This window comes from Salvelinus alpinus, chromosome 7, assembly GCF_045679555.1.
Source record: "Salvelinus alpinus chromosome 7, SLU_Salpinus.1, whole genome shotgun sequence".
Taxonomy (NCBI): Eukaryota; Metazoa; Chordata; class Actinopteri; order Salmoniformes; family Salmonidae; genus Salvelinus; species Salvelinus alpinus.
This window is the reverse complement of record NC_092092.1, coordinates 69,771,410-69,785,119: the sequence shown is the minus strand read 5'-3', so window position 1 is coordinate 69,785,119 and position 13,710 is coordinate 69,771,410. Positions and strand designations below refer to the sequence as shown.

General features: G+C 45.9%; 1 protein-coding gene across 2 annotated transcripts in view; it reads left to right on the top strand.

Moving 5' to 3' along the window:
- Positions 1-304: 304 nt before the first annotated feature.
- The window catches only part of zdhhc2 (zinc finger DHHC-type palmitoyltransferase 2), a 28,683-nt gene continuing 15,277 nt past the window's right edge, over positions 305-13,710 (top strand). For both annotated transcript variants that reach the window (XM_071411454.1, XM_071411453.1), the window contains exon 1: positions 305-557. In XM_071411454.1, the coding sequence (XP_071267555.1) occupies positions 431-557 (127 nt within the window). In that variant the 5' untranslated portion in view covers positions 305-430. The remainder of the gene's footprint in view (positions 558-13,710) is intronic.

Below are 13,710 nucleotides of genomic sequence, written 5' to 3'. Positions count from 1 at the left end.
CTATTCTACAAAAAGGCACATTTAATGAAGCATAAGGTCTGATAATTGTTTTCTCCATCATACACTGTAGGCCTACTTTCACCAACGTTAGATCTATGGCAAGACAACATTAAAAACAACTTAAATGGTGATTCACATTCTTTTCTCTGCATCAATGGTCAGAGGCTCAATTGGATCATTCCAAAGAATAAAAATGTGTTTGCAGCATCCCACGAACGTCATGGCAACTTGGTGAAAAGGGGTGGTGCTGACTATTTTGCAGCGCAGAGAGGAACGAGAGACGTCGCGCTGCCGCTCTCTGCGAAACGAGGTGGGGGCAGCAGAACAGAAGTGCTACGTCCTGGCTGTCGATCATACGCGATTTACAGGCAGTAATGAAGTGACAGACAGACAAAAACTTAATGTCAAACAAATGGTGTCTAAATAGAATATGGCGCCGTCGGGCTCGCGTAGTATCAAACGGAGCTGTCAGACAGTTTTGTATTGGATTCCAGTTATTTTTATCACCCTCATAGTGGCTTGGTCTTACTACGCGTATGTTGTACAGCTCTGCATAGGTAAGGATAACTCCACTATCAGCACAGTATGGGTTTTAACGCTTATAGGATGCTGTGGATGCCTTGCAGTGCCCTTATAACCGATGTGACCATGTGTTTTTCCCTGCTCCTGTGCTGCGTCTCATTTCAGCGTTCACTCATTTTGGTCCTGTCTGATTTTAGATGCAGAACTATTTGTTTATGCAGGTGCTTGTAGTTGACAGTACCAATTTGTATCATAATTACAAAGACAAAGTTATTCTGGACACATGTTCATGAATATGTTGGTTCATGGACGTCTTCCATAAAAACTGTTGAGTCACAGCTATAACTGAAATAGATTACATTAGTTGCACATGTGTTAAACAATATGGGGAGCATATAATGTGTGATCATAATAAATTAATGACAGTAGAAATGTAAATATTGGTTGTTTATATATGGGCTGAGTTTTATATTATTCAATAATATTGGCAATGTGTTTGATTATCTCAAAGAATCTCTCATATATGTATAGCCATTTATTATAATCCAAACAACTATACAAAAAACAATCCCTGAGGAAATTGAAGGGTGTATATCAACTTGTAGTGTGTCTGTAAAACATTCAAGTTTTGGTCCGCTTAAAAATTGTATGACCATGAAAATTCAAGCCCCCTCCATTTGAGTTCCTCTCCAGGTGAAAAATCACCTCACAAGGATGGGTTTAAAGATTGATGGCCTGGACCAGAGCCATATATATATATATATATATATATATATATTATGTATGTATGTGACTGTACTATCCTGTGCCTGTATGGAGGGATTATATGTACGTACTACTACTTCATACAGCTCTGACAACATTCGTTACATGTGTTCATGTGTCGCATATTCACCACAACACTTTGACGTGATCAGCACTTGATTTACAAGTGTAGTCTAAGGGCCCTGGTCAAAAGTAGTCCCCTATAGGGTGCCATTTCGGACATTTAGTTCCACCCACATAGCTTTCAAGGCTGTTTTTTAGACCGCCAATGTTACATTTTGTTAAATTATAGTGTAAAAGAGCATAATATTACACAACATATTGAATTGGCCTGAATAGGGATACTGATTCCTGAGGTGAGGAGCTCTGTGTGTGTCAGAAGAAACCAGGGCCAGCCCACTCCTTGCTCTATTTGGCAGTATGTCAGGTCACCACCTCCTCTGCAAATGGACTCTGCATTTACCAAGAAGCATCACACGCAAACTAGTCTGGATTCAAAGAGCAGTGGTTGCAAGGTTGCAAAGTATCGTTTTTGAATGTTGCTATGCTTGTACTATCATCAGTCTATTGTCCAATCAATTCCTTTTCTGTTTGACACGCACATTGTTTTTACCTTAGTCTTTTGGATTTAACAACAACCATGTCAGCTGACTTTGAGGTAATATTCCACAAAGGGTGAATAATGACCTGTTTTGACCATGTCTTTGGCATTCTGCCCTAATTTTTTTTTTTTCTGTATAAATAGCCCTAAAATACAGTATCTGTAAACAGACCATAAATGTCTTCCTTTTTGTTTTCTTCTAAAGCTGTGAGTGCTATTATTTGATACAATATCAGTACTTGTTGCATTTACAACTTGTCTAAGTCATATCATCCACTGATTTCAGTCAGAGCATGGCTGTGGATTGACTGCATTGTTTGAATGGAATGTTGGCATATTAGCAGTTAATTTGGAAAATGAATGGAACCATTCCTCTAAAACTGTCTGGCTAGCTAGCTAACATACAGTGCAGATAAACTCTTCAAATGTATTATTTTACACAATATCTTATCACAGCACTGGCAAACAATGGTTGACCAACTCCCTTACCAAAATGGCTGACCTTTATCCCATCTTAAGAAGGTTCATTTCCATTCTAGTACTCTAATTCCTAATTCTATGGTCTCAAGTGAGAGTGTTGCTGCCCTAATTCTACACCGCTGCACTACAGTGTCTCAGGTGAGAGTGTTGCTGCCCTAATTCTACACCGCTGCACTACAGTGTCTCAGGTGAGAGTGTTGCTGCCCTAATTCTACACCGCTGCACTACAGTGTCTCAGGTGAGAGTGTTGCTGCCCTAATTCTCCACCGCTGCACTACAGTGTCTCAAGTGAGAGTGTTGCTGTCCTAATTCTACACCGCTGCACTACAGTGTCTCAAGTGAGAGTGTTGCTGCCCTAATTCTACACCGCTGCACTACAGTGTCTCAGGTGAGAGTGTTGCTGCCCTAATTCTACACCGCTGCACTACAGTGTCTCAGGTGAGAGTGTTGCTGTCATCATTTTGAGTTCCCCTCCCAGCCAGCCCAGGCATCAGCCCAGTCAGGTTGACCCTCCCAGCCAGCCCAGTCATCAGCCCAGTCAGGTTGACCCTCCCAGCCAGCCCAGTCATCAGCCCAGTCAGGTTGACCCTCCCAGCCAGCCCAGTCATCAGCCCAGTCAGGTTGACCCTCCCAGCCAGCCCAGTCATCATCCCAGTCAGGTTGACCCTCCCAGCCAGCCCAGTCATCAGCCCAGTCAGGTTGACCCTCCCAGCCAGCCCAGTCATCAGCCCAGTCAGGTTGACCCTCCCAGCCAGCCCAGTCATCAGCCCAGTCAGGTTGACCCTCCCAGCCAGCCCAGTCATCAGCCCAGTCAGGTTGACCCTCCCAGCCAGCCCAGTCATCAGCCCAGTCAGGTTGACCCTCCCAGCCAGCCCAGTCATCAGCCCAGTCAGGTTGACCCTCCCAGCCAGCCCAGTCATCATCCCAGTCAGGTTGACCCTCCCAGCCAGCCCAGTCATCAGCCCAGTCAGGTTGACCCTCCCAGCCAGCCCAGTCATCATCCCAGTCAGGTTGACCCTCCCAGCCAGCCCAGTCATCAGCCCAGTCAGGTTGACCCTCCCAGCCAGCCCAGTCATCATCCCAGTCAGGTTGACCCTCTCAGGTTGACCCTCCCAGCCAGCCCAGTCATCATCCCAGTCAGGTTGACCCTCCCTGCCAGCCCAGTCATTATCCCAGTCAGGTTGACCCTCCCAGCCAGCCCAGTCATCATCCCAGTCAGGTTGACCCTCCCAGCCAGCCCAGTCATCAGCCCAGTCAGGTTGACCCTCCCAGCCAGCCCAGTCATCAGTCCAGTCAGGTTGACCCTCCCAGCCAGCCCAGTCAGGTTGACCCTCCCAGCCAGCCCAGTCATCAGCCCAGCCAGGTTGACCCTCCCAGCCAGCCCAGTCATCAGCCCAGTCAGGTTGACCCTCCCAGCCAGCCCAGTCATCAGCCCAGTCAGGTTGACCCTCCCAGCCAGCCCAGTCATCAGCCCAGTCAGGTTGACCCTCCCAGCCAGCCCAGTCATCAGCCCAGTCAGGTTTACCCTCCCAGCCAGCCCAGTCATCAGCCCAGTCAGGTTGACCCTCACCTCCTGTTTCCTTCCTGCTGTTCTAAACACTATCTAAAACAGGTCAACTTTCCCCGTTTGTCTTAGAACACAATATTATGGCCAGTAACAGGGTCAATCACTTTGTCAAAACCCTTCTCTACCCCGGAGGTAAGAAAGGCTGAAAATCTCTGACCGGCCCTATAGAGTTATTCCTAACCATGTGGCCTGGCCAGGAAACACAGGGGCTCAAGTAAAGTTCTCAGCGGATGTTGTTAAGTAATTGATTCATCTGTTATTATCAATGCTTTTAGTGCATACAACTAATATGATAGTTTGATATTGGCATTGACTGTAAAATTATTTTTTTATATATATTTGTAATTTTCTTCTATCTGCAATGAAACCAGTAAGATATGACTAGAAGTGTTGTTGCCTGCGGCCAGCATGTGGTGTGATGAGGTCCAGAGATAACTGTAGGAGGGTATCGTCAGCTGATCCCTCTGTTAATCCCATTGTCTGACTCGCATGCAATCTCTGCCTGACCCAGATTTCCTTAAAATTATCTTTAATAAATGGCAGCAGGGTCTTTAAAGTTGACAAAATGTTAGTCACATATCTGTGACAGTGGAGGCTCATCAGAGGAGGAAGGGGAGGACCATCCTCCTCAGTGAATTTCATAAAGATAAAAATAGTGAAACATTCAAAAAGTTTTTTTGATAAAACTATACTAAATATATTCACGTCAACAAATAATTGATTAAAACACACTGTTTTGCAATGAAGGTCTACAGTAGTTTCCGTTCTCCTCTGGGTACATTGACTTCAATATAAAACCTAGGAGGCTCATGGTTCTCACCCCCTTCTATAGACTTACACAATAATTCTGACAACTTCTGGAGGATTTCCTCCAACCTATTAGAGCTCTTGCAGCATGAACTGACATGTTGTCCACCCAATCAAAGGATCAGAGAATCAATCTACACTACATTACCAAAAGTATGTGGAAACCTGCTTGTCGAAAATCTTGTTCCAAAATCATTGGTATTAATATGGAGTTGGTCCCCCCTTTGCTGCTATAATAGCCTCCACTCTTCTGGGAAGGCTTACCACTAGATGTTGGAACATTGCTGCGGGGACTTGCTTCCATTCAGCCACAAGAGCATTAGTGAGGTTGTGCACTGATGTTGGGCGATTAGGCCTGGCTCGCAGTTGGCATTCCAATTCATCACAAAGGTGTTCGACGGGGTTGAGGTCAGGGCTCTGTGCAGGCCAGTCAATTTCTTGCACACTGATCTCGACAAACCATTTCTGCTTGGACCTCGCTTTGTGTACGGGGGCAGGAAAGGGCCTTCCCTAAACTGTTGCCACAAAGTTGGAAGCACAGAATCATCTAGAATGTCATTGTATTCTGTAGCATTAAGATTCCCCTTTACTAAGGGGGGCCTAGCCCAAACCATGAAAAACAGCCCCAGACCGTTATTCCTCCTCTACCAAACTTTACAGTTGGCACTATGCATTCGGGCAGGTGGTGTTCTCCTGGCATCCGCCAAACCAGAATCCTCCGTTGGACAGCCAGATGGTGAAATGTGATTCATCACTCCAGAGAATGCATTTCCACTGCTCCAGAGTCCAATGGCGGTGAGCTTTACACCACTCCAGCGACACTTGGCAATGCACATGGTGATCAATTCTTGTTCTGATGTTGCTTCCAGAGGCAGTTTGGAACTCGGTAGTGAGTGTTGCAACCGAGGACAGACGATTTTTAAGCGATAAGCGCTTCAGCACTCGGCGGTCCTGTCCTGTGAGATTTTGTGGCCTACCACTTCGCAGCTGAGCCGTTGTTGCTCCTAGACGTTTCCACTTCAGAATAACAGCACTTACAGTTGACCAGGGCAGCTCTAGCAGGGCAGAAATTTTACGAACTGACTTGTTTGGAAGGTGGCATCCCATGATGGTGCCACGTTGAAAGTCACTGAGCTCTTCACCATTCTATTGCCAATGTTTGTCTATGGAGTTTGTATGGCTGTGTACTCAATTTTATACACCTCCCAGCAACGGGTGTGTCTGAAATAGCCGAATCCACTCATTTTAAGTGGTGTCCACATACTTTTGTATATATAGTGTAGTACTGATAGCATAAGCTACAGCTAGCTAGCACTACAGTGCATAAAATGTGGTGAGTAGTTGACTCAAAGAGAGAAAGACAATAGTTTAACAGTTTTGAACAACTTAATGTATTCCTAAATTAAGGAGAAGCAAAAGAGAGAGAGAGACAGATTGAGATTTAGTTGTATTTTTAAAAAACTTTCACTTAGCTAGTGAATGTAGCTAGCTAGTTTAACCTACTCAAACACCTGACTCAAACAGAGAGGGATGCTATGTTAGCTAGCTATTGCTATCCAGCACTGGATGGATGAGAGACAGCTAGTTCACCTGTGAAGTCCTTGTGTCGCAGACCTGGGCTCTGTTGCAATAGCAGGACGCACGCACGCACGCACACACGCACGCACCACACACACGCACGCACCACACACACAGCCAGTTTCAGTTGCTCAGATAATTTTCCCTCTGACTGTATGTTGTGCAGACTGCAGTGTGCTCTGAGCAGGCTCAGGGATGGAACTTAAGGATGTTGGGCACTGGCCAGCCAGGCTAGTAGACTACCATTTTTACTAGCCCGGGTCTAAAATCTGTGCCATGCAATATTTGAAAAGACAACATTTCTCTAGGCGGCAGGCTAGTTTGGTCCATTTTCTACTAGCCCGGTTGAACAGTACTAGCCTCAGGCTAGCTAGCTAGCTTAATATCCATCCCTGGGTGTGCTACTTCAAGGGCTTTTTAAAACTGGAAGGAACAAGGATGATGAGCTCTTGGGGAACTATGTGTTGCCTATTTATTTTATTAGTTATGTGTAGGATGCTGTGTCTCAATTAGGGAGCTGGTCCTGTCTTTTCGGGGCTGTTCATATTGTTTATTAGGTGTGTGTTAATGCTGTTGATGTGTATTAGGTGTGTGTTAATGCTGTTGATGTGTATTAGGTGTGTGTTAATGCTGTTGATGTGTGTTAATGCTGTTGATGTGTATTAGGTGTGTGTTAATACTGTTGATGTGTGTTAATGCTGTTGATGTGTATTAGGTGTGTGTTAATGCTGTTGATGTGTATTAGGTGTGTGTTAATGCTGTTGATGTGTATTAGGTGTGTGTTAATGCTGTTGATGTGTGTTAATGCTGTTGGTGTGTATTAGGTGTGTGTTAATGTTGTTGATGTGTATTAGGTGTGTGTTAATGCTGTTGATGTGTATTAGGTGTGTGTTAATGCTGTTGATGTGTATTAGGTGTGTGTTAATGCTGTTGATGTGTATTAGGTGTGTGTTAATGCTGTTGATGTGTATTAGGTGTGTGTTAATGCTGTTGATGTGTGTTAATGCTGTTGATGTGTATTAGGTGTGTGTTAATACTGTTGATGTGTGTTAATGCTGTTGATGTGTATTAGGTGTGTGTTAATGCTGTTGATGTGTATTAGGTGTGTGTTAATGCTGTTGATGTGTATTAGGTGTGTGTTAATGCTGTTGATGTGTATTAGGTGTGTGTTAATGCTGTTGATGTGTGTTAATGCTGTTGGTGTGTATTAGGTGTGTGTTAATGTTGTTGATGTCTATTAGGTGTGTGTTAATGCTGTTGATGTGTATTAGGTGTGTGTTAATGCTGTTGATGTGTATTAGGTGTGTGTTAATGCTGTTGATGTGTATTAGGTGTGTGTTAATGCTGTTGATGTGTATTAGGTGTGTGTTAATGCTGTTGATGTGTGTTAATGCTGTTGATGTGTATTAGGTGTGTGTTAATACTGTTGATGTGTGTTAATGCTGTTGATGTGTATTAGGTGTGTGTTAATGCTGTTGATGTGTATTAGGTGTGTGTTAATACTGTTGATGTGTGTTAATGCTGTTGATGTGTATTAGGTGTGTGTTAATGCTGTTGATATGTGTTATTGCTGTTGATGTGTATTCGGTGTGTGTTAATGCTGTTGATGTGTATTAGGTGTGTGTTAATGCTGTTGATGTGTATTAGGTGTGTGTTAATGCTGTTGATGTGTATTAGGTGTGTGTTAATGCTGTTGATGTGTATTAGGTGTGTGTTAATGCTGTTGATGTGTATTAGGTGTGCATTGGTGCTGTTGGTGTGTATTAAGCAGGGGTTGGAACCTACATTATTTTCATCTAAACAGAACCGATTTTTTTTTAACGTTCCCCTCCACCAATCATGCAGTGCGGATAGCAATGAGAATTGAGCAGATTGCTATGAAGTGGGCAAGCTATAGCTCAGTGAGTTGTTTACATGTGTGATGGAAAGACACGTGCGAGATGCATCGTACATTTTGCGGGTGGGGAGAGAATGAGAGAGCAGGTCCGGCTCCAGGATGACATGCCTGAGGTGACATTTTAAATACATGGGTGGACACAACTAGTATTGCTTTATGAGCTCTAATAAAATAAGGTAGATTGGTCCTACTGCTGTTGAAATGTACAAAAATGTATTTGAAATGTAGCCTTACACATCAACAACCATTGTTTTGTATAATGGCACAAGAAAGATATGCACCCCATTATGACATACAAGTGTATACAAAAATGCAGCCGTAGACCTACACATAATACAAAATGCAGCCGTAGACCTACACATAATACAAAATGCAGCCGTAGCTGCCGTAGACCTACACATAATACAAAATGCAGCCATAGCTGCCGTAGACCTACACATAATACAAAATGCAGCCGTAGACCTACACATAATACAAAATGCAGCCGTAGCTGCCGTAGGCCTACACATAATAGAAAATGCTGCCGTAGGCCTACACATAATACAAAATGCCGCCGTAGGTCTACACATAATACAAAATGCAGCCGTAGCTGCCGTAGGCCTACACATAATACAAAATGCAGCAGTAGGTCTACACATAATACAAAATGCAGCCGTAGCTGCCGTAGGACCTACACATAATACAAAATGTAGCAGTAGGTCTACACAAAATACAAAATGCAGCCGTAGCTGCCGTAGGACTACACATAATACAAAATGCAGCCGTAGGTCTACACATAATACAAAATGCAGCCATAGCTGCCGTAGGCCTACACATAATATAAATGCAGCCGTAGGTCTACACATAATACAAAATGCAGCCGTAGGTCTACACATAATACAAAATGCAGCCGTAGGTCTACACATAATACAAAATGCAGCCGTAGCTGCCGTAGGCCTACACATAATACAAAATGCAGCCGTAGGTCTACACATAATACAAAATGCAGCCGTAGCTGCCGTAGGCCTACACATAATACAAAATGCAGCCGTAGGTCTACACATAATACAAAATGCAGCCGTAGCTGCCGTAGGCCTACACATAATACAAAATGCAGCCGTAGGTCTACACATAATACAAATTGCAGCCGTTGCTGCCGTAGGTCTATTCATACAGCCGTAGCTGCCGTAGGCCTACACATACAGCCGTATCTGCCGTAGGCCTACACATAATTTGCGCCTACCAACAGGATGAGCACTGCTAGCGTATCAAAGATTCTTACAGGCTTCATAGCTTAAACTTTTCTGTTGAATTTGTGACTCTACGCGATGAGCGTAACCTACAGTAAGCCAACCTGCCACTTCTCCAGGTGCACAATATTTTCTGTGGGAGAGTTTCAGAAAATAGGGCTGTGAGACACGGGCTTAATCCTAGACACATGGAATGTAGGGTGAATACGGAGAGTACAGGGTAACAAAAGACGAACCGCAGTGGAACTAAGGACTCTAGAGATGGGGAAAGGGCCAATGAAACGGGGGGAAAGTTTGCGGGACTTCACCCGAAGGGGCAGGTCCCGTGTGGATAGCCGTACCCTCGGCCTAATGCGATAGCGAGGAGCTGGAGTCCGGCGGCAATCTGCTTGTCGACTATACCTGGAGTTGGTCTTGAGATGCGCCGCCCGGGCTCTTTTCCAGGTACGCCGACAGTGACGGACGAACATCTGGGCCGAGGGTATGTTGACTTCCTGCTCATGTTCTGGGAAGAGAGGAGGTTGATATCCCATGGAGCACTCGAAAGGGGAAAGTCCCGTGGCCAAACAGAGAAGAGTGTTCCCGGGCATACTCCACCCAAACCAGTTGTCGGCTCCAGGTAGTGGGGTTGGTCGAGACGAGGCATCTTAAGGTTGTTTCTAGGTCTTGGTTTGCCCGCTCCAACTGGCCGTTGGATTGGGGATGGAATCCGGAGGACAGGCTGGCCGACGACCCAATAAGGGTGCAGAACGCGTTCCAGAACTGAGACGAGAACTGAGGACCCCGGTCGGAGACCATGTCCACCGGGAGTCCGTGGATCCTGAAGACGTGCTGCACCATGAGCTGGGCCGTCTCTTTGGCAGAGGGTAGTTTGTGGAGAGGGATGAAATGGGCGGCCTTGGAAAACCGATCCACTACCGTCAGAATGACGGTGTTGCCATCAGACGGAGGGAGCCCAGTGACAAAGTCCAGGGAGATATGGGACCAGGGACGATGAGGGACAGGTAGTGGCTGAAGGAGGCCGGAAGGAGTCTTATTCTGAGCACAAACGGTGCATGCGGCAACGAAGGCAGATGCGTCAGGAACCATTGTGGGCCACCAGAAACGTTGTCGGAGGAAGGCCAGGGTCATCCGGAACTCGCCAGGAGGAATGAGCCCATTTCAGGACCCGGGACCGGACTGAATTAGGGACGAACAACCGGTTAGCCGGGCCACCTCCAGGGGCATGCTGGGAACGTTGTGCCTTGCAGACCAGTGTCTCAATACCCCAGCCCACAGCAGCCGCAAGGCATGAGGTAGGGAGGATGGTCTCGGAGTCAGAGGATGTGGCAGCGGGACTGTACAGGCGAGAGAGGGCAACAGGTTTAACATTCTTGGACCCTGGGCGATAGGAAATTGTGAAGTTCAACCTGGTGAATAACAGAGCCCACTGGGCCTGCCTGGAGTTATTAAGGCGCTTGGTTGTGCGGAGATATTCCAAACGGATGTTCTGCTCCCTTCAGCCAGTCTCCACTCCTCCAGTGCCATCTTGACCGCCAGGAGTTCTCGGTTACACACGTCCTAGTTTCTTTCTGCAGAGTTGAGACGATGGGACAGGAAGGAACAGGAATGGAGCTTTTGGTCCTGGACAGATCGCTGGGACAGGATAGCCCCCACTCCAACTTCAGAAGCATCGACCTCAACCACAAACCGACGGTTTGGGTCCGGATGGACGAGGATGGGGGCTGTAGTGAACCAACACTTCAGGTCCACAAAGGCTATGTCAACCGCTGGGGACCATGTGAACGGTACCTTGGGAGAGCCGAGAGGGGGGCCCGCCAGGGTGCTGTAGCCTCGAATAAAACACCGGTAGAAATTGGAAAACCCCAGGAAACGTTGTAGCTGCACCCTGGACGTAGGTTGGGGCCAATCCACTACTGCTTTCACCTTTTCCGGGTCCATCTGGACATTTCCTTCCACGATGACATATCCCAGAAAGGAGAGGGTAGAACGGTGGAACTCGCATTTCTCCGCTTTCACAAATAACTAATTCTCCAGGAGACGCTGAAGGACTTGTCTAACATGGAGGACGTGTTCTTGGGCAGAAGGGAAAAAAACAGGATGATGTCGAGGTAGACGGACACGACACGGTTTAACATGTCCCGAAGCACATCGTTTACCAGGGTCTGGAAGTGTTGAAGGCTGTCTTCCACTCATCCCCTTCGCGTATCCGAACCAGGTGGTAGGCATTCCAAAGGTCCAGTTTGGAAAAGATGGTAGCCCCCTGGTGAGGTTCGGAAGCCAAGGAGAGGAGTGGTAGGGGGTAACAATTCTTGATCGTTATGTCAATGCATGGACGCAGGGTCTTGTCCTTCTTTTCCACAAAGAAAAACCCTGTGCCGGCAGGGGGCCAGTTCGTACTATAAGGGCACAATGCGAGACCCAGATGCAGATGGTTTGAGTCTTTGATATTTATTAATAATCTAAAAGAGGTAGGCAAGAGAATGGTCGTGGACAGGCAAAAGGTCAAAACCAGTTCAGAGTCCAGGAGGTACAGAGTGGCAGGCTCGAGGTCAGGGCAGGGCAGGCAGAATGGTCAGGCTGGTGGGTACAGAGACCAGAAAACAGGCAAGGGTCAAAACCGGGAGGACTAGCAAAAGAGAATAGAAAAGGCAGGAGCACGGGGAAAAACACGCTGGTTGACTTGGAACATACAAGACGAACTGGCACAGACAGACAGAAAACACAGGTTTAAATAACCAGGGGATAATGGGGAAGATGGGTGACACCTGGAAGGGGTGGAGACAAGCACAAGGACAGGTGAAACAGATCAAGGTGTGACAGAAAAGCAAACGAAATCAAACTAAGTGTATATTCTGTATTCATAGCTGATGTTACATTTCCTGCATGGTAGTAGCCAATTTTAATAAGATAAGAGTAAATGCAAATTCAGAGAGCACACACACACACACTATAGCAAGAGAGCAGGGAGAGGCAAAAAAGTAGGCTATGTGTCATTTTCATAGTATTGACATCATTTTTAAAGTAGCCTATCACACAACGACTGTGTAATGCAAATGAATGATAACATAGTGAACGTTTACTTACTTCCTTTAGCAGGCTACACTGTGTATTGGTCCTATACTACTCTGACATACAACATGTACTAAAATGTAGGCCTGAACTGCAGCCACATACACAACAACTGTTATTTTGTACACAAGAAAGCATGCCATGTCACAAGAAAGCATGCCCAAGATGTGCTCATTAAAACATCACACGCCGTAACCATCGATTCAGGACCATGGACTGAAGGCTACCGTCATTATGCTCCATGAAGGAATAGGCTGCCAATATCAGCACCACCAAAGTGGATAGCCAATGGACCACTTTGGTCATAAAATAACACAAAAGCTGTATTTCTATTAATAGCAATGTCTTGACCTTGTTCACATCCCAAAAGTTTGGGCTCTCTGCATCCATGCATCCACAGAGCTTCCACTAGTTGACTATTTCGCTAAATCGTGATGACATTTCCCCCAGCACGGCATAGAAAGTGCTGAAAAACAGTCATCTCTTCTCCATCATCATGCTGACCCACTGTGCTTTCAACTACATACTCTTGCAGAGTTAAACTCATCCGTCTCCGTTGTTTGCTTGGAGCTGGTGTGCCCGTACCTTCTTGGCATGCCTCCCAAAGCTTTTTGAATTCAGCATCACATCGCCGTTTTTCAGCGCACCCATAAGAGCTGCAGACAAGTTTGACACCAGTGTGCAGATCAGTAGCTTCTGACTGCAGTAACTCATTAGGAGGGTCGAAGAGCCCCAGAATTGTGTGAGTCATGTTCACAATAAACTTAAAGCTTGGCTCTGTCACTGCTTTCAATAAGCCTCAATGGCCTCAAGTCTCACATCTGTGCCATATGCGCGAGTAAATTCGATTTCACAGAGCTTCTCTGTGATGTTGTCACTTGTTTTCAAAATGACTGACACTGTGGCGAGGTGTCCAGTCCATCTCTGATCAAGAACTCTTTTCAGTTTTTCTCCAGTGTACTGTGCAGCCACCGTGGGTTTCCTAAAGAAGTTGTACAGAGAGCTAGACACATTGAACAAGTCGTCTATTGTGTCATCAGACGACATAGCATGCACCACAACCAAATGCAGACCTTGAACCAGGCTCTACAAAAGGTTTGCTTTCTCCCACTGAAAATGTGGCTTTGGTAAGTGTCAAGATAAACCTGCGCTCCGTCCTCATCACTGAGGTCGTCAGGTGGCTGGGGTAAGG